This window comes from Diaphorina citri, unplaced genomic scaffold (genome assembly GCF_000475195.1).
Source record: "Diaphorina citri unplaced genomic scaffold, Diaci psyllid genome assembly version 1.1 scaffold619, whole genome shotgun sequence".
Classification (NCBI taxonomy): Eukaryota; Metazoa; Arthropoda; class Insecta; order Hemiptera; family Psyllidae; genus Diaphorina; species Diaphorina citri.
Genome location: NW_007378052.1, coordinates 1 through 21,363, shown reverse-complemented (window position 1 = coordinate 21,363; position 21,363 = coordinate 1). Strand labels below are relative to the sequence as shown.

The following is a 21,363-nucleotide window of genomic DNA, read 5'->3' as shown; positions in this document are numbered from 1 at the left end:
TACTCAATTTAATAATCTAGTCGATGAACCTTCTCCAACTCCAATGTTGTGTAGGTACCTAATCTCACCAGAAAATGCTAAAAAGGTATCCGTCTCCTCGTTCATTGATGCGTACCATCCTAATTTGTCTGGGTTATTACGGTAGGTACCCCAGAGCTAAAACTATAAATGCCGCCTGACCGGTCTGAACGTCTGAAAGTTGGGGTTTATTTTATTAGTGGAAATTTTCATTTAATAATAAATGACATTGTTGACACAAGTGGCAAAGAGAAGGTTAATGGCGGGGGAGGGGAAAAGGTTAATGAAAGAGAGGGGGAAGGTTGAAAAGGAGGAGAGGGGGAAAGGTTAGAGGAAAACACTGGGATGGTAGAGGATAAACAAATACATGGGACAAGGGAGGAGATCAGTGACGAAGATACAACATTGGTACTTACTTACCTTTGTACTAATAGTTCTTTAAAGGTAATTAGGAATACATGGGACAAGGGAGGAGATCAGTGACGAAGATACAACATTGGTACTTACTTACCTTTGTACTAATAGTTCTTTAAAGGTAATTCGTAAATGGTTTCTTGAAATTAAATTGATCCAAAGGCCAAGGTAAACCTAGACCCTTCACAAATGGAGTATGCCTGAAGGCATGTGATGTTGGTGTTTCGACTCCAAGTTAAGTAGTAAAATGTTGGGAACCTGTGAAATACGGTGACAAGAACTCATGCTTTACTAAATAATTTCCAAGGTACAAAGCTAGATCAAAGAATTTCTAATAAAAGTTTTAAAGAGGATACCAACACAATCAGGTAGGTACCATCCTCTGTGGTCTGTTTGCAGGTAACATTAGATCGGATCATAATCTTCAATACTTTCGATCTGCTCCAAAGAGTAGTAAGAGTAGGTCAGTAGGTACAATGGAGTAGAAAACCTAATTTTAGGAGTAGGAATATGTAATTGAGTAGGAATACAAGAGTATATAGGAATGAAGAATGTAGTAGAAATAGAAAACGCCATTTTGACATCATAACAATATTATAATATGATGACTCCATCATGTGCATAATTTTCATTGTTGTCGCAATATAAAACAAAGTGTGGGGGATGAGGAGAACTTGGGGTGAAAGAGTAAAAGAGAGGCAAACAACGTAATTCCCAGGTCTTAAAAACCTAAGCCAAATGCTGACAAGAAAACGTTTAAAAGAATTAAGCCAAGATTAAGCCAATTCCCAGGTCTTAAAAACCTAAGCCAAATGCTGACAAGAAAACGTTTAAAAGAATTAAGCCAAGATTAAGCCAAATGTATAAATCAAATTATATTTTCGTATAATAAAATAATAAAACAACGTGGAAAATTATAACAATGCTGAGAGCACAGGAATTTCCCTGTGAGAATACGAGAATACAGGGTTGTATTAGAGATACATACAATACATGGGTATTTGAGAACATAATTATACAGTGTAGCTTTGAGAGGTGTAACTTTGAAAATTGTGGAAAATTATAACAATGCTGAGAGCACAGGAATTTCCCTGTGAGAATACGAGAATACAGGGTTGTATTAGAGATACATACATGGGTATTTGAGAACATATACAGTGTAGCTTTGAGAGGTGTAACTTTGAAAATGACGGAAGTTTTACCAAGGGCTTTCCATCTGTTAATGAGTTAATGTAAGGTAAAACTTAGAATAAGACGGTCGTTGTTCTAACAAGGGCTCTATCGGCTACTGTACGGTAGGTATAACTTAGAACAGAAAGTTATAACAAGGGCTATTCACCGGCTGCTGTACGGTATATCTTAGAATAGGACATTATAACTTATAACAAGGGCTATTCACCGCTTTCTGTAAGGTATAACTTGGACTATATTACAAGGGCTCTCTATCGGTTGCTTTACTGTAAAACTTACAATAGGACGTTATAACAAGGGCTTTCTATCGGCTTCTGTACGATATAAATTTAGGATAAGACGGACGTGAGATAATATGCAAATGTTTGCCTTTTTCCCGACATAATATAACGACAGCCTGGATTTACTTTCAAAAAGGAAAAGGCTTTAACGTTTTCTCCTTTTTCAGATCAGGGCTGCAGTTACCAAGGGGTACTTGTCTCAGGTCTAACTTTGAATAGATTAAGGTCGGGAAGCGAAGCCAATCCTGGATCGAGCTATTATATTAGGTACTATCAGGTCCAATTCTGTGCTGTTTTACTTCAAAGTCTTCAAATGGGTAAGCTGAGGTCTAAGGCTAGATCGTCTATAGTTACACAAATGCTCTAAATGTATTTTATAGGTATAATATCCACTATCCTAATAATTTTGCCAAATAATGTAACAAAATGGACCATTAATCCATGTCCAAATCCGGGTTTCAAGTTTCCAAGAGGAAAATCCGTAAAAATTTCAGGGAATGGTTTTCATCTCAAGATTATGCAAATGAGTGAGAGAAAGCGAAGATGGTACGGATACTTTGTTGACTTACTCCACCCCACCCTTGCCATATTTACCATACAGTACCAGTGGCGTATACATAAGTACATTACTTACTTACTTCATTACATTAGTAAGTAAATAAGTATTACATTTATTACCTATGTAAAGTATATGCATAGATGTGCCCGATCCACAAAGCAAGATATCACATCAAACTAATACCAATTTTTTCGTTTTCTTTGGAGCAGATCGAAAGTATTGAAGATTATGATCCGATCTAATAGTATTACATTTATTACCTATGTAAAGTATATGCAGAGATGTGCCCGATCCACAAAGCAAGATATCACATCGAACTAATTTCTCTCTTTCCCCACTTTCTCGTCCTCTCTTCCCCCGTTTTCTCCTCACATTTTCATCAATTTCTCTTCCTCCCGGGTCTCTAATTTCATTGTATTTTCCAAAATATTTCATATCCTACAAATTTTCGAAAATATGCATGTTTTTAATTGAAATTAAGTTTTGTCTCCGTTCAAATTCGCTTCTCTCTTTCCCCACTTTCTCGTCCTCTCTTCCCCCGTTTTCTCCTCACATTTTCATCAATTTCTCTTCCTCCCGGGTCTCTAATTTTATTGTATTTTCCAAAATACTTCATATACAAATTTTCGAAAATATGCATGTTTTTAATTGAAATTAAGTTTTGTCTCCGTTCAAATTAGCGCGTGCGCGAGAGAGAGAGAATACCTATAAAGTTTGTTAGGGTAGGGAATAGTTGGTTGTCCATGTGGGATATAATTATATTGCCATATTGACAAACATCATTAAAATTTAAAAAAAAGGACTTTCCCTCTCTCCCACTCTACAAGTCTATATTAATTATAATATAATCTTCCCTCTGATCCCATATTCCCATATGATCCCATGTTAGAGAATATGGTACGAATAATATTGATGACTAATTTCAAAGTACCCTTCGATCTGCCATATTGAAATGTTCAAGGTCCTATTCCACGAATGAGCCTGCACTTCATAATTATTAATTACTTTTTATTCCAGAAAATGTTAAATAACGTGGAGCAACATTAAAAAGTAGGCACTGCAGAGTTGTTCGTGGACCAAGCCACAATTCAGAGAGAGAGAGAGAGAGAGAGAGAGAGAGAGGAGTGACGAGAATGAGAGTTTTGTATATAGAAGAGGAAGAGAAGTGATTGAGAAAGAAGAAGAGATCAAGGGAGACACAATATAACGAAGAGAAATAGGAAAGTGGAAATGAAAGAATGAGGGAGGAGGATAGACATAAAATAAATAGGAGAGGAAGGGGAACAAAGGAGAGGAAAGATATGAATCAAAAGGAGGGATGAAAAAGAAAAGGGAAGGGAGGGAGGGGGAGAAGGATAGGAGGAAGAACGGAAAGAATATGTTTGAATAGGGTAAGTGTACCATTTATTCGCCCACCTAAAAAACGTACCATTTATTGGCCCACCTGTGGGTCTAACGGCTTCTGTACGATATAAATTTAGGATAAGACGGACGTGAGATAATATGCAAATGTTTGCCTTTTTCCCGACATAATATAACGACAGCCTGGATTTACTTTCAAAAAGGAAAAGGCTTTAACGTTTTCTCCTTTTTCAGATCAGGGCTGCAGTTACCAAGGGGTACTTATCTCAGGTCTAAATGTGAAGGGGCGTGTTTCTTTGTTATCTTTATATTCATATCAGACGGATATTTTTGTACTTCATGGGACGAAGTAAATACATGGTTATTTTAACTTGGCCTAGTGCACTGCCGTGTGCCTGGGATAACTCAATGCCAATCACACTGGGCTTCTACTCTGGACCTCTGGAGGCCTTTTGAGATCAGTTGATCACATATGGCATTACTACTTGAAAATTTCGCTGATTCAGGTCTAAATGTGAAGGGGCGTGTTTCTTTGTTATCTTTATATTCATATCAGACGAATATTTTTGTACTTCATAGGACAAAGTAAACTACATTGTTATTTTAACTTGGCCTAGTGCACTGCCGTGTGCCTGGGATAACTCAATGCCAATCACACTGGGCTTCTACTCTGAACCTCTGGAGGCCTTTTGAGATCAGTTGATCACAGATGGCATTACTACTTGAAAATTTCGTTGATAATTTTATTAGAACAAAAAGGTTTATCCAAATGGAAAAGAACAGCGAAGAAGCTCTTAGCTTCACCACAAACAATTCATGATTTATAATTTTAGATTAAACTACAAAGCATAACGAACTTTAAATTCTATCCTTGACGGACCTTGAATCCAATCCTGAACCTCCCCCTCCTCTCGTATTGTGTCCTAAATTTTCGCCCCAAATTGGAATTTTATCATCAGGTGCTTTGATTGCAAACATAATTAAAATAAATTTGTTCATTTTATTTTTTTTAAATTATACCAAAATGTGGTCATTTGCATACGTTATATCATCGGTCCAGTTTTTCCAATATTTTCCGATAATTACGATTGCTTCCTTTTTCCTGTGTAAAAAATATTAATTAATAAATTGGAAGTTAACTAGGCAAGGGAACAGGAGAAGAGATGGAGGAGAAAATTCTTTTTATGTTCTATTTATTGCTTTCCTTATCTGAAGAAATGAACTTTCTCAAATTTAGCATTCACACTCAATCACTCCCCTCTTGTGGTGGTTGTATGTTGAGGTATTTTTCTTCACCACTACATTAAGAAAAATATTCCGTCAGAGTTAACCGTATATATACACGTGTGAGTATTAGTCACCTCTAATGTGCATAGGTTGGTATGAACGTACTTACATAGTAGGTAGTAAAATATGTACATAATCTCCCCTCTTGTGGTGGTTGTATGTTGAGGTATTTTTCTTCACCACTACATTAAGAAAAATATTCCGTCAGAGTTAACCGTATATATAAACGTGTGAGCATTAGTCACCTCTAATGTGCATAGGTTGGTATGAACGTACTTACATAGTAGGTAGTCAAATATGTACATAGGGTACTATATTTCCCTACTGCCTCTTCTTGTGTAAAGGTTTTCGAGATATGCTAAGACTGAGAGCTTCATAAAATATTCAACACACAAGATATACAGGGGCAGTAAGAAGTTTTCTGCGGAATTCCGACTTTAACCATAGCTGATTTGTGTTGGAATACCTCTGTATGTACCTACCTACAAAAGAGTCTGTGAGAAGTACTGTGCTAATGGTGGGTCATTGCATACTGTTGGGTAGAATCAGAAGGTATTTACATCAAAGTTTGGACGAATTGTGGACATGCAACGTCGAGAACGATCAAGTGATATTTCCCAATCAAGTGACGACGATAATACCAACATTACCGCAACTTCCGTAAAAGCCGTGATTAAATTTCTGCGCATTGTACTAATCCTAAGATCCGAACGGCCTTAATTACACTCCCCTCTTGTGGTGGTTGTATGTTGAGGTATTTTTCTTCACCACTACATTAAGAAAAATATTCCGTCAGAGTTAACCGTATATACACGTGTGAGTATTTTAGTCACCTCTAATGTGCATAGGTTGGTATGAACGTACTTACATAGTAGGTAGTCAAATATGTACGGTTTATATTCCAACTAACTAACAAATAGATACCTACATAATTAAATGATAAAATTACCCAGATTGCTTGAAAAAAGATCTTAAACGTATCTGTTCCATGTGCATGAACTCAACGCCATTCTAATGTAAACAAAAATAATACAATATCAATTTGTATACCACTGCTGAATGCGTAGGTATAGGTGGTAGGAAATAATATTATTCCAATGCACTCCCATCACACTCGATGCATCCCCAACACACTCATGGAAAAACGGAAAGAAACGGGAGAGATATCATTTCTCGCTGCTTCTTGCACAACATTGAATAATTTAGAAATGGGAAAATAAAACGTATCCTCAGTGCACACTCCTGACGCTTAAACACGTACAGAAGATAGAGGAGAGTCCTAGGGGTGAACACATCTATAATAACAATGATTTTCATTTCTAGCTCTTGGCATGTTCTTCAGAAAGTTCCTTTTTAAAACCGAAGATAAAGTCATTTAGTAAAAATATAAAATAAAGAAGGTCATTAAGTGTTATAATGGTATCCGTAAAATCATAGCGGTTTTTACGACTATTTTTAGGCATGACTGTAGGTAGGTATTCCAATAAGTGATCATTTCATACCTGCGGCAGCGCAGCGCTTTAGAATCTTTAGATCTTTAAACATCAGCATCAACCGTCCATGTAATAATCTGCTCAATAAAAGCTCCTTCGAGCTTTTCACTCTCATCAACACGGAGCGGAGTACCAATCATGTATGCCTAATACGTATAACTTAAAGATACTTACACACAGAAGCCAATTTAAAGTAAAAGTTCTTCTTCATTCCTACTACACCTACATGTGACATTAGTCAGGTGTAATGGTGTATCTTAAATCAAAGCTATCTTATCCTCAAGTGTTTGTCTGCGGCTCAAATTCGAACTCTTCTCTTATCGAAGACGCTTCAGACGGCAAACAACTTTAGCTTACTTCCAGACCTCTTTCTCTGGAGAGAAATTCAAATTTACAACTTGTGCTTCGAAAGGAAACTAAACATTCTGCCGTCCTAGACCGTCTAAATGAGAGTGGGAGAGGAGGCGTAGCAATTAGCAAACGCTGTGAAAAGATAAGAAAAAACTAACTTGACTCCCTCCCACGTCTTCCTTTCCCCTTCTCAAGACTTTCCCTCCCTCTCCCTATCAGCCTTTGCCATCACACCATCTTCTTCCTTTGCCTCAATCTTCTCCTCACACCCCTTTCCAGTTTTTCCAATATTTTCCGATAATTACGATTGCTTCCTTTTTCCTGTGTAAAAAATATTAATTAATAAATTGGAAGTTAACTAGTTGAAAAGGTAATGAAATTTCTCGGCAAGAAAATTATATCTGAACTCCTCCATCGACCTTAGGAAAAGGTAGTACTAGCATAATATGCAGTAAAAAATAGTTGTAAAGGGATACCTACCTACTCCTCAGGTTGTCAGGTGTAAGTGAAAGTTGGCAGTCTAAAGTGTCTGGATGGTGATCTTTTGAAAAATCCTACACTAAAACTAATTAGATGAAATTTATTTCGTCTGGTTGTACGGTATGATTTATTCGCCATAAACTTTGCCAAGTTGAAAGTTTTAACTTGTGAGTGTTTGAGCAATAAATAAACTTTTAATATTCAAAGTGGCAGTTTGGAGTAACGTTATACTTATGCTTTACCCACTTTTCTTCTATGCTGTACTTACTTCTGTGTGTGTAACCTGTATTATACTCCGATGCCCAGGAATGAAAGTTAATATTCCCTGTTTTCTATTCCTAACTTTACTCCTCCATCGACCTTAGGAAAAGGTAGTACTAGCATAATATGCAGTAAAAAATAGTTGTAAAGGGATACCTACCTACTCCTCAGGTACGTACATACCTTTGTAGGTAGGAAGGGATATTAAAGCTTTTTTTAGAGTTACACTTTTAACCATAAAAGGAGATCTACCACTAGTTGAAGGAATAGTATTGTTAGGCTAGACTTCAATCATAAAGGCAGCATTAAATCAATGGAAAAGCCCTTGATTGCACCTAAATCAGAAGTAGGTACCTTATTATCTCTCTTCACCCATCTAATGAGGGACATAATTATGTAAATATTACGGGATTAACATGCTACGACACAGACCCGTAAACTACAATGTAGCAGATGTTTTACCGATAAGAAATAGACATGGCAATGAAACACCCAGGAGCATAAATGTAGGTAATTATCTGATATTGCCTAACTTCTGTAAAAGGAAACGCTAATAAAATGATTAAAATTTCTGGTGAAAATTCAAACTTTCAAAATTAAGAACAGGTACATATGTACCTACGCTACGTATTGCATATATTTACCTAGATACTTGTGCTTTTCTTGATTATTTTTTCTTCGTCGTAAAGTTAGAGTTACACTTTTAACCATAAAAGGAGATCTACCACTAGTTGAAGGAATAGTATTGTTAGGCTAGACTTCAATCATAAAGGCAGCGTTAAATCAGTGGAAAAGCCCTTGATTGCACCTAAATCAGAAGTAGGTACCTTATATTATCTCTCTTCACCCATCTAATGAGGGACATAATTATGTAAATATTACGGGATTTACATGCTACGACACAGACCCGTAAACTCCAATGTAGCAGATGTTTTACCGATAAGAAATAGACATGGCAATGAAAGACCCAGGAGCATAAATGTAGGTAATTATCTGATATTGCCTAACTTCTGTAAGAGGAAACGCTAATAAAATGATTAAAATTTCTGGTGAAAATTCAAACTTTCAAAATAAGGAACAGGTATATGTACTTACGCTACGTATTGCATATATTTACCTAGATACTTGTGCTTTTCTTGATTATTTTTCTTCGTCGTAAAAAATAATTTTCAAAAGGGCAAAGAAGACTTGGTGAAAAGCTCAGTGTACTAATTTTCGTTTTTATTGCAAATTAATGAACTTTGTAACGGTCGTAAATCACAAAGTTCGTACAAATGTCAAGCATGAATTTAAAACAATTTCCTCGGGCCCTTTAGTTCCACACGAAATTGGAATTTTATCATCAGGTGCTTTGATTGCAAACATAATTAAAATAAATTGTTCATTTTATTTTTACAAATTATACCAAAATGTGGTCATTTGCATACGTTATATCATCGGTACATCTACATACATAGTAGAGGTATAGGTGTAGGTGAATTCAACAAGTCTTTGAGGAATTTACATCTCTTATGGAAACGCAGTAAGACTCCGACTGAAACAGAATACCAGAATCTTCTATGAGGTCATCTGAAAGGAAGAAGTTGTGAACCTAGTAAGTTTACTGTCTTTAGGCTTGGTTTACATACACTTTTCCATAGGCCCAATTGGGCATACCATCAAGGTACCGTGGGTAGGTGGCCAAAACAAAATTTTAAACACCACTGGTACACTGGAGTCTGAATTCTATCAAGAAAAAGAAATGAAGACCTAAAGTTAAGAATAGAAAACAGGGAATACCTATTAACTTTCATTCCTGGGCATCGGAGAATAATACAGGTTACACACACAGAAGTAAGTAAAGCATAGAAGAAAAGTAGGTACCTAAAGCATAAGTATAGAATAGAATAGAATAGAATAGAATATACCTTGTTTATACTACCAGCGTTTTCATTCCTGGGCATCGGAGTATAATACAGGTTACACACACAGAAGTAAGTACAGCATAGAAGAAAAGTGGGTAAAGCATAAGTATACGTTACTCCAAAGCCAAACTGCCACTTTGAATATTAAAAGTTTATTTATTGCTCAAACACTCACAAGTTAAAACTTTCAACTTGGCAAAGTTTATGGCGAGCTCACCTCAGTTGCAAGTGCAAACTGCATTGTGCAAACACTTCAGGATAAGATAGCTTTAATTTAAGATACACCATTACACCTGACTAATGTCACATGTAGGTGTAGTAGGAATGAAGAAGAACTTTTACTTTAAATTGGCTTCTGTGTGTAAGTATCTTTAAGTTATACATATTAGGTCTGTGGAAAGATGGCAAAACACGATAACCAACATTTTTCAAATTTTATACAGGAGAGCAAAAAAACGTTTTTTTCAACATGAAAATATTTTTATCTTTTTTTTAATTATACTTACAATATTCATTCTTGGACTGTAATATAGGTAAGAGAATAAGGTATTAATCTGTTTAAGAATAATTTCTTCGTCATTACCAGGAACTGAGATAATAGCCAGTTTATTTATTGCTCAAACACTCACAAGTTAAAACTTTCAACTTGGCAAAGTTTATGGCGAGCTCACCTCAGTTGCAAGTGCAAACTCACCTCACTTGCAAGTGCAAACTGCATTGTGCAAACACTTCAGGATAAGATAGCTTTAATTTAAGATACACCATTACACCTGACTAATGTCACATGTAGGTGTAGTAGGAATGAAGAAGAACTTTTACTTTAAATTGGCTTCTGTGTGTAAGTATCTTTAAGTTATACATATTAGGCATACATGATTGGTACCCCGCTCCGTGTTGATGAGAGTGAAAAGCTCGAAGGAGCTTTTATTGAGCAGATTATTACATGGACGGTTCATGCTGATGTTTAAAAACAGATCTAAAGCGCTGCGCTGCCGCAGGTATGAAATGATCACTTATTGGAATACCTATAACTACAGTCATGCCTAAAAAGTAGTCGTAAAAACGGCTATGATTTTACGGATACCATTATAACACTTAATGACCTTCTTTATTTTATGTTTTTCCTAAATGACTTTATCTTCGGTTTTAAAAAGGAACTTTCTGAAGAACATGCCAAGAGCTAGAAATGAAAATCATTGTTATTATAGATGTAGAAAGATATTGAATAAGGTACCTATATACCTACTTTCTGTTAAAGTCTTCACATTACAGAAACTGCTGACCGAACGTTATCCGTTCTGGTACCTATAGGCTCCAAATTTTAATATGAAAAGAAATGGTCAAAAAGCTTCGAGGTAAAGATCACATAAACATAATCAGACGTGGGGTATAAAACTTGTTACCTCTGATATCTCGTCGTAATATTTTACGATAAAATCAGAGCATTACATGAAAGGCGGCTATTTCATAGCGAATAACACACTGAGCTCAATATTTCGGGTGAAAATATTCAAAGGTTCTTACAAACCTTTTCCCTTTATTATAAACAGGTTCATAATATTTCCCCCCCTCACTCACTTTTTATGTCTTTATATTTCACGTACAAGACGGTTTCAGCTTCTTTATTTTTTGACTGTATGAAATTTTAATGCTCTCTCTCTCTCGTCCCTTGGAGATTACAAGTTTGTTGTAAATATATTCCATGGTTGTTGAGATGATGTACGTAGCATTATCGTATAACGGGAGAATATAGACAACACGGAGAACAAATGAAGAAGCATTTTGATTGGTTTTTAGAGGTTAATGGAAGATGGTTGGTTCCTATGCGGTATTATACAGTCATGTAAAGTCAAAAACAGTGCGGAGTATAGAGCATCGAACAGGTAGAGGGAAGTAACGATAGAGAGAAGCGACGACTTTAAACCGCATAGAACTGAGACTTACTTTTCTTTGATTAGGGTTGAAATAAGAGGCACGAATTATTTTTCCCTCCTGATGCGTGGATTCCAATTTGTGAAGAGAGCAGAAAGGAGCATTCGGTTGTAGATGTGAGTAGTGGATAGGAGTATACGGTTTTTGCTCTTTAAGACTGCCCAATCACCATCAGGTAGACCTGACAGGTACGTCTGAACAGGTTCATCTGTCAGGTCTACCTGATAGTGAGTGCCCGGCTTAGTGAAGAAAGAGGTTCGATAGAGCAAACTGTGACAACGGAGGTCCTATCGATAGAGCGCAAAAAAGTTACTATGAATCAATTACTAACTCCATTTTGAAAAAAATGTTGGTTATCGTGTTTTGCCATCTTCCCACAGTATACATGATTGGTACCCCGCTCCGTGTTGATGAGAGTGAAAAGCTCGAAGGAGCTTTTATTGAGCAGATTATTACGTGGACGGTTGATGCTGATGTTTAAAAACAGATCTAAAGCGCTGCGCTGCCGCAGGTATGAAATGATCAGTTATTGGAATACCTCCCTACAGTCATGCCTAAAAAATAGTCGTAAAAACGGCTATGATTTCTTGATTCAATATCTCTAAGAACAACTTTCATAGATTTCTGAATGAATTTATTGAGCTGCTGTGTTACCTATTAGGTACCTACTTATTTTTTTATAAAATCTGCTGTTTTGGGTCAAAAGTTAATGGAAGACAAGAGGAATGTTTTGTTCAAAATTAAAAAGGAACTTTCTGAAGAACATGCCAAGAGCTAGAAATGAAAATCATTGTTATTATAGATGTAGAAAGATATTGAATAAGGTACCTACCTACTTTCTGTTAAAGTGTTCACATTACAGAAACTGTTGACCGAACCTTATCCGTTCTGGTACCTATAGGCTCCAAATATGAAAAGAAATGGTCAAAAAGCTTCGAGGTAAAGATCACATAAACATAATCAGATGTGGGGTATAAAACTTGTTACCTCTGATATCTCGTCGTAATATTTTACGATAAAATCAGAGCATTACATGAAAAGCGACTATTTCATAGCGAATAACACACTGAGCTCAATATTTCGGGTGAAAATATTCAAAGGTTCTCACAAACCTTTTCCCTTTATTATAAACAGGTTCATAATATTCCCCCCCGCACCCTGCCCACCTCAGCGTCCATAAAATAAAATTCTTACCATCAATTTGACTTTTATTCGCAGCCTGACACTGAGCTCAATATTTCGGGTGAAAATATTCAAAGGTTCTCACAAACCTTTTCCCTTTATTATAAACAGGTTCATAATATTCCCCCGTTACCCTGCCCACCTCAGCGTCCATAAAATAAAATTCTTACCATCAATTTGACTTTTATTCGCAGCCTCAGCTTCAGCACGAAGTCCATAAAATCTTCACGATCATCCCCTACCTTATCTTTCAGGGCAGAGATAATGATTCCTACCCTCTTGCCTCAGTTAGACCTATAATATTTGCACCCTACTTCCCACCCCTGCTCTCACATGTAGGACTACACATGTTTCCTCTATCTTCATATAAATATTGTATTCTACTTTATCTGAACCCATTTTTACGTTCTGACTCTCTCTACGTATAGGGTACTATATTTCCCTACTGCCTCTTCTTGTGTAAAGGTTTTCGAGATATGCTAAGACTGAGAGCTTCATAAAATATTCAACACACAAGATATACAGGGGCAGTAAGAAGTTTTTTGCGGAATTCCGACTTTAACCATAGCTGATTTGTGATGGAATACCTCTGTATGTACCTACCTACAAGAGTCTGTGAGAAGTAGGTACTGTGCTGATGATGGGTCATTGCATACTGTTGTGTAGAATCAGAAGGTATTTACATCAAAGTTTGGACGAATTTTGGACATGCAACGTCGAGAACGATCAAGTGATCTTCCCCAATCAAGTGACGACTATAATACCAACATTACCGCAACTTCCGTAAAAGCAGTGATTAAATTTCTGCGCATTGTACTAATCCTAAGATCCGAACGGCCTTAATTCGTTTTCTGCGGAATTCCGACTTTAACCATAGCTGATTTGTGATGGAATACCTCTGTATGTACCTACCTACAAGAGTCTGTGAGAAGTACTGTGCTAATGGTGGGTCATTGCATACTGTTGGGTAGAATCAGAAGGTATTTACATCAAAGTTTGGACCAATTGTGGACATGCAACGTCGAGAACGATCAAGTGATCTTCCCCAATCAAGTGACGACTATAATACCAACATTACCGCAACTTCCGTAAAAGCCGTGATTAAATTTCTGCGCATTGTACTAATCCTAAGATCCGAACGGCCATTATGGTGCAAAGCCATGAAACTCTTTCGAACATCCCTTAAGGGATGAGCTTGCAGATGGATATAGGACGAGCTTGCAGCTTGCAGATGGTGCGTTTTGCTGATAAGAGAACTAAACGAATGTTAAAGTGTTTCTTTACGTAATCGTATAAGATTACTAATGCACTCTCTTGTGCTGTATGTGAGTAGCATGTTTTATTCTGCCCTACAAGATTGTGAAATGCAGCAGTGCTCTATCTAAAACAAAGATATTATGAAGTAAGTAAGGAACTTCTTAAAGCCTAACGTCCTTATACAGTCATGTAAAGTCAAAAACAGTGCGGAGTATAGAGCATCGAACAGGTAGAGGGAAGTAACGATAGAGAGAAGCGACGACTTCAAACCGCATAGAACTGAGAGCAAAAATCTCTTTGGTCTCAGCTCCACTCTAACCTTACACTAGGCATTTTTAGGCCTAACATTGATAGCCATATTGCCTATCACATCGAAAACAGGAACCCTAATCTGCTTCTGATAAATCCCACTGTCGCTGTTGACAGAATGAAAACTCCTTAATAGGTAAGTAATCCTAGTTTTTCACTAGATAATTATGCAAAATAACACACTAAACTATACAAGTAAACACCTACTTAGGTACTTAGTAGGTACTCACTAGATATATTTTACGTAGGTATGTAGCTTGGACCTATATTACTAACTGCGTACAAAAATCTGGTGTGAACATCACACGACTTTCTATTACATTTGCAGAATACGTAGGTATTTGAAAAGAAATAGAAAGTAAAATTTGTTGACACAGGGGAGTATCGAACTCGCAACTTCTCAACTGTAAGTCGGACAGTTCTAAAAGTAGCACCATTCGATTCGGCGTGAAAAATCCCATGGGTACAGAAGATAGAGGAGAGTCCTAGGGGTGAACATTAAAAAGAAGGAAAAACTATCGATGTGTGGATGTGAGGGGGAAACATCAGAGCAGAATCCCTAGGGGTGAATGGACGTTGGCGTTCCAGAGAGTTCCTGGGGAAAAAGATTCTGCACGTACCTTTGCTCAAAGCTTTTCTGAAGAGGATTCCTTAGAAACTTCAAGAATAAGACTATCCTGTTCTCCTGACCTTTGGTAATATTGTGCTCAAAAATGAGCAGTTGAATCTCTTTTTAACCGAGGAGAATCTTTTTTCTATTGCTTAACTGTACAAATACACAAAGAACACCGGACGATTAATGCAAGAAGATAAAAAATTCATACTGCATACAAATGCCTAGACCCTATATCAAGAAAATAGGTTCTAAAAAAGTTCCATACTGCGGCTCAGGGACCAGAGGGAAGATCAAACACTTGATAGGGGTAAATACACCAGAGCAATCGTCAGAGTTTGAGAAGTATCTTTCTCGTGAAGTATATAGTTCCCAATGTATGCCTTCAATGCCAAGTACCACCCACACAAGCTACAACGTATGATAGACATTTTTATAAACTTTTGCCTTTGATATTTTTCTATATGGAATCAAGAATTCTAGGTATTCTATAAATCTGGTACCTAGAAAAAGGAAGTGGTGGCGTTGCAGGCCACAGAGAAATTACAGTTAAAATTCCAATTTGATTAACTTTGCCGAGACCAAGTTTAGTGTATCTAAACTTTTGCCTTTGATATTTTTCTATATGGAATCAAGAATTCTAGGTATTCTATAAATCTGGTACCTAGAAAAAGGAAGTGGTGGCATTGCAGGCCACAGAGAAATTAAGGAGCGCGGTAGCGCTCCGCCCCGCCAAGTCAAGAAAGTTTGTTACAGTTAAAATTCCAATTTGATTAACTTTGCCGAGACAAAGTTTAGTGTATCTATATAATGCTTAAACTTTAGCTACAATACCTGCTTCAAATTCAAAGATCGTCAGCAGAACAACTTTTACATAAGTTAGGTGCTTACCAAAAGAAAGTATCAAGTCAGGATGGTAGATAGGTACTAACATTATATTCAAAATACCAAGTAGGTATGCTTCAAATTCAAAGATCGTCAGCAGAACAACTTTTACATAAGTTAGGTGCTTACCAAAAGAAAGTATCAAGTCAGGATGGTAGATACTAAAATTATATTCAAAATACCAAGTAGGTAACAAATGGACACCAAAATACTGTTGGGAAACGCCGTTCTTCAAAAGGGAACACTTGAAAAATATCTCTCTTCACACAAAAATCTCCCCCTCAGTTTAAATTTCTTTCTCCCTTCTTCTCCCCTGATGCCCTTGTACAAAGAGAAATCTGAATGAACTTTCACCAAAGCAAATTGAACAGTTTTGCTTTCAAGATTCAAAAAGCGGTTCTTACTTGATAGGGGTAAATACACCAGAGCAATCGTCAGAGTTTGAGAAGTATCTTTCTCGTGAAGTAGTTCCCAATGTATGCCTTCAATGTTACTACGTGAAGTAGGAGGACACAAATTATGAAGTGAATAAAAGGCGGGGTACAAAATTGATTTCTAATCTTTTTTGGGGTGGGCAGTTTAAATTTCTTTCTCCCCTCTTTTCCCCTGATGCCCTTGTACAAAGAGAAATCTGAATGAACTTTCACCAAAGCAAATTGAACATTTTTGCTTTCAAGATTCAAAAAGCGGTTCTTTTATTTGTTTTGGGGTGTTATTTGATTAAATTAGAGCCTATAAAACTTGTGACGCCTTGAAAACAATCTCCTTACCCCTCTACTGGATGCACTAGAGGAAAACGGAAAGTGAAAAGCTTTCCGATGAATGATAATGTTATAGGTTAACTCAGCTAGTGGATACCTATACCTATATTTTGTAATTTTCTTGTCAGGTGTTTGGGGTGGGATTTGATTAAATTAGAGCCTATAAAACTTGTGACGCCTTGAAAACAATCTCCTTACCCCTCTACTGGATGCACTAGCTAGAGGAAAACGGAAAGTGAAAAGCTTTCCGATGAATGATAATGTTATAGGTTAACTCAGCTAGTGGATACCTACCTATATTTTGTAATGTTCTTGTCAGGTGGAAGTGAAAGTTGGCAGTCTAAAGTGTCTGGATGGTGATCTTTTGAAAAATCCTACACTAAAACTAATTAAATGAAATTTATTTCGTCTGGTTGTACGGTATGATTTACTTTCATTAATTTATTGAACTTTTAGATTCATACCGGTAGGTAGGTAGGTATCTCACCCATAGGTCCCACAACCTTAAATCTCATCCACATGTGGGTGAAGTAACTTGCATGCCAATAGTTTACCCCTTCCCACTTGCATGCAAGCTGCTGGGACTTAGTGAATACAGGTTAAATGTTTCTTGACCCGTGAGAATGAGGCTTAACCTTTTCTATGTGGAAATCTTTCAGCAAAGAATGTAACAACAAAAGATACAAGATACCTATTACAAGTTGATGAACAGGTTTAGAAAGGAAGGGGGAAAAAGTTGAAAGGGATTTCTTCATTTTGTTTCAACTTTTCTATGTGGAAATCTTTCAGCAAAGAATGTAACAACAAAAGATACAAGATACCTATTACATGTTGATGAACAGGTTTAGAAAGGAAGGGGGAAAAAGTTGAAAGGGATTTCTTCATTTTGTTTCAATTTTTTCTCTCTCCTTTTCTATGTGGAAATCTTTCAGCAAAGAATGTAACAACAAAAGATACAAGATACCTATTACATGTTGATGAACAGGTTTAGAAAGGGAGGGGGAAAAAGTTGAAAGGGATTTCTTCATTTTGTTTCAATTTTTTTCTCTCTTCTGTTCTTCTATTGTTTGAAAATAATTAGCAGGAAAGCTGAAACTCTTCCTTGGCAGTTCCTTGGATTGAACAATAGGATGTAAGGACGAGGGCTACGTGGAATACAGGATGTAGGTTATTATGCCTGAACAATGTCATGCTGGAAAAGATATAAATACTAGTTTCAAAATTGGCTCTGGCACTAAAGTAAAATTCGATTCTTAATATAGGTAGGTAGATACAAACATATATCTTTTGTATTGAGTTCTTCCTTCTTTCATAGGTATTTAGGTATCTTTTCCGGGTGCATTTTACGTTGGCGTCTTCAAAAAGAAATTTTCTATTGAAAATTCAATAGGCTCTTTTTCTTTGAAAGTTACACTGTTGAAACCTAGTAGATTTGATCATTACGCAAAAGCATCAGAAATACCACAACTTTGGAGACATCTCATTATCTCAAAGAAAACAATCAGCTTTGTTGTTCTTCATTTCCCTAAATACTAACTTTATCCAAAAGTACATTTTTTGTCCGTAATTTTGGGAACTTGGGTAAGTACCTGCAGGTAGGTGCAACTTTTTAGGTAGCTTTGATTTGGAGATATCATATTGGTGGTATACCGAACTATAGTTATAGCTACTTTTCTCCAATTAATTATTTAGGGAGGATATAAAATTAAATTAACGACTTAATCCTACCTCATTTCCTATAATAATAATAATAAAATAAGTATGTTTCTATTGATAAAGAGGGAGGGGAGATCAAAATAGAATTGAAAATTTTATTTTATCATATAAACGAAAAAAATGACTACCAAGAGTACCAAAGAAACTTCCAAACGTACAATTGTCCCTGAAATTCATACAGAATACCTACATATCATACCAGAATGAAATCTCATAAACTTGACACATTCCAAATACAAGATACAAGTAACAACAAGCTGGAAGAATTTCCGCACACCTTACACTTGTAAGCTCACCCAAGGTAGAACAAACTTTTCAGAGGTTAAAAAAATGGAGGAAAAAAAAGTTAGTTAACTTTGTACTTAAAATAAGAAATGGCGAAAAGTTAAAAATAACCAAAAAAGAAGAAAAAAACTTTTCCAATTGAAGTTAGAAAACCTTTCAAACTGTTATCTGGTTTTATGATATCAATTAGTTTTCCTGTCCTCTCCTTGTCCTTTTTATTTTTCTTACTTTTTCCCCTCGAAAAATTCAGTCTGATGATTCCCCCTCATCAAAAAGTAGCCTCTTGCTTCTTCCTTTTGCAGGCAACTTTTTGTACGTACGTAAGTATCTAGTCTCTACGTATCCTTTTTATTTTTCTTACTTTTTCCCCTCGAAAAATTCAGTCTGATGATTCCCCCTCATCAAAAAGTAGCCTCTTGCTTCTTCCTTTTCCTGGCAACTTTTTGTACGTACGTAAGTATCTAGTCTCTACGTATGAGTAGGTACCTACATATAAGGAAAAGCCTTTATGAAGGTCATTTATGTATCTACTTACCTACGCTAAGCCCAATATAATTATGACCTGTTTGTTTCTGATGTTGTAATTTCTGGGACTTACGTATTTATTAGTGGAGATGCACTTTACTCGAACTCTTACCATTTCCAATATAATTATGACCTGTTTGTTTCTGATGTTGTAATTTCTGGGACTTACGTAATTATTAGTGGAGATGCACTTTACTCGAACTCTTACCATTCCCTAGCTACTACTCTTATCGGAGAAGTTCTTAGTAAATTCACCGTAATTAAAATAAAATGGCCTCGTATAATAATATAATTATCCTGGTTTTTAACTTTACCCAATGACAAGAAGCCATACCCAAATAAAATTGCTTTTCCTTTGCAAACATATCTCAAATTAAAATGATGACCAGTTTTGAGTGTCGAATAACCCTAGGACTAGGGGTAATATGTCTGACGGGACTGACAGGTTTAAAGATGGACAACATATTTTAATTATCCAAAGGGAAAGCTTGAAGAGCTTCATAATGTGACATGTGCCACTTTAATTAATTGAAACCTCGGAAATGCACGTCCTTTCTGCATTGAGAACAATATCACTATTCTGTTGTACTTGTGTCGATTCTTAATCGTAATTTGTCAGTCATATCAAAAGGTCCCTAGTCGGGCTGGGGGAATGAAATGCACGTCCTTTCTGCATTGAGAACAATATCACTATTCTGTTGTACTTGTGTCGATTCTTAATCGTAATTTGTCAGTCATATCAGAAGGTCCCTAGTCGGGCTGGGGGAATTTAAACAGGGAGTAGATCAGCTTAATCTGGCTGGGGGACTTTAAACAGGGAGTATACCAGCCTGAATTTCCCTTGCTAAAGAAATAGCAAAGGTTGAGTGTGTTCCTTTTAGAAATTGTACCCCGACTCTTTTGAACAACGGACAGATATCATGAGATGTGCAAGGTACAAATTATTTACTAACAAAGTCGCAACGAATATTGCCTTGGGTAATCTCTGTCATCAATCCTTTCGCCAATCTGATAGGCACAGCAAAGTTTCATTACAAAAAAAAAACCGAGTGTGTCAGATGCTACATTCGACTCCTGTGTAGTGGAATGCCCATCCCGTCGTATGTCTCACATCAGATGGACGAGAAGAGACACAATATAATTATGTATGTACTTCCCTGGGTTAACACAAGAACACCAGACAGTAACCCGTTGAAATATTTGCAATCGAAAAATTTGTATGTTTGTCAATGATATAATGATCAATAGATCATCATCTTTATTGATTTTAGAAATTGTACCCCGACTCTTTTGAACAACGGACAGATATCATGAGATGTGCAAGGTACAAATTATTTATTAACAAAATCGCAACGAATATTGCCTTTGGCAATCTCTGTCATCAATCCTTTCGCCACTCTGATAGGCACAGCAAAGTTTCATTACAAAAAAAAGAGTGTGTCAGATGCTACATATTCGACTCCTGTGTAGTGGAATGCCCATCCCGTAGTATGTCTCACATCAGATGGACGAGAAGAGACACAATATATTATGTACTTCCCTGGGTTAACACAAGAACACCAGACAGTAACCTGACCCATCCCGTAGTATGTCTCACATCAGATGGACGAGAAGAGACACAATATAATATTATATACTTCTCTGGGTTAACACAAGAACACCAGATAGTAACCCGTTGAAATAGGTATTTGCAATCGAAAAATTGTATGTTTGTCAATAATATCATCAATCATCTTTATTGATAGCTACATTCGACTCCTGTGTAGTGGAATGCCCATCCCGTCGTATGTCTCACATCAGATGGACGAGAAGAGACACAATATAATTATGTACTTCCCTGGGTTAACACAAGAACACCAGACAGTAACCTGTTGAAATATTTGCAATCGAAAAATTTGTATGTTTGTCAATGATATAATGATCAATAGATCATCATCTTTATTGATACTGATCATCACTTGTTTCAGGTTGCTTGGATCCACATCGATCGCCAAATGATTCTCACCATCCACCGACATGTGATCACCAAAGTACAAAGGTTCAGTGTGTCCCATGATAGTCAGAAAACTTGGCTCCTCCATGTATCCGGGGTTCAGCAAGAAGACAGAGGCTACTACATGTGCCAGGTCAATACCAACCCCATGATCAACCAAGTGGGATACCTCCAAGTTGTTGGTAAGTTGGGCCACCCTCTGATCTCTCCACAGATTAAGAGGTCTTACACCCATATTTATGAACAAAATGCTGGCTCTTAAGTTCGTGCTAAGCATAATCTCAAGGCATTTGATTGGTCAATT

General features: G+C 36.6%; 1 protein-coding gene across 1 annotated transcript in view; it reads left to right on the top strand.

The window, feature by feature from the left end:
* LOC103510571 (zwei Ig domain protein zig-8-like) overlaps positions 1-21,241 on the top strand; it is a gene marked incomplete at its 3' end in the record, with an annotated part of 36,801 nt that extends 15,560 nt beyond the window's left edge. The window contains exon 3 of the mRNA XM_008475250.1: positions 21,034-21,241. Coding sequence (XP_008473472.1) covers positions 21,034-21,241 — 208 coding nt within the window. The remainder of the gene's footprint in view (positions 1-21,033) is intronic.
* Between the last annotated feature and the right edge of the window lie 122 nt (positions 21,242-21,363).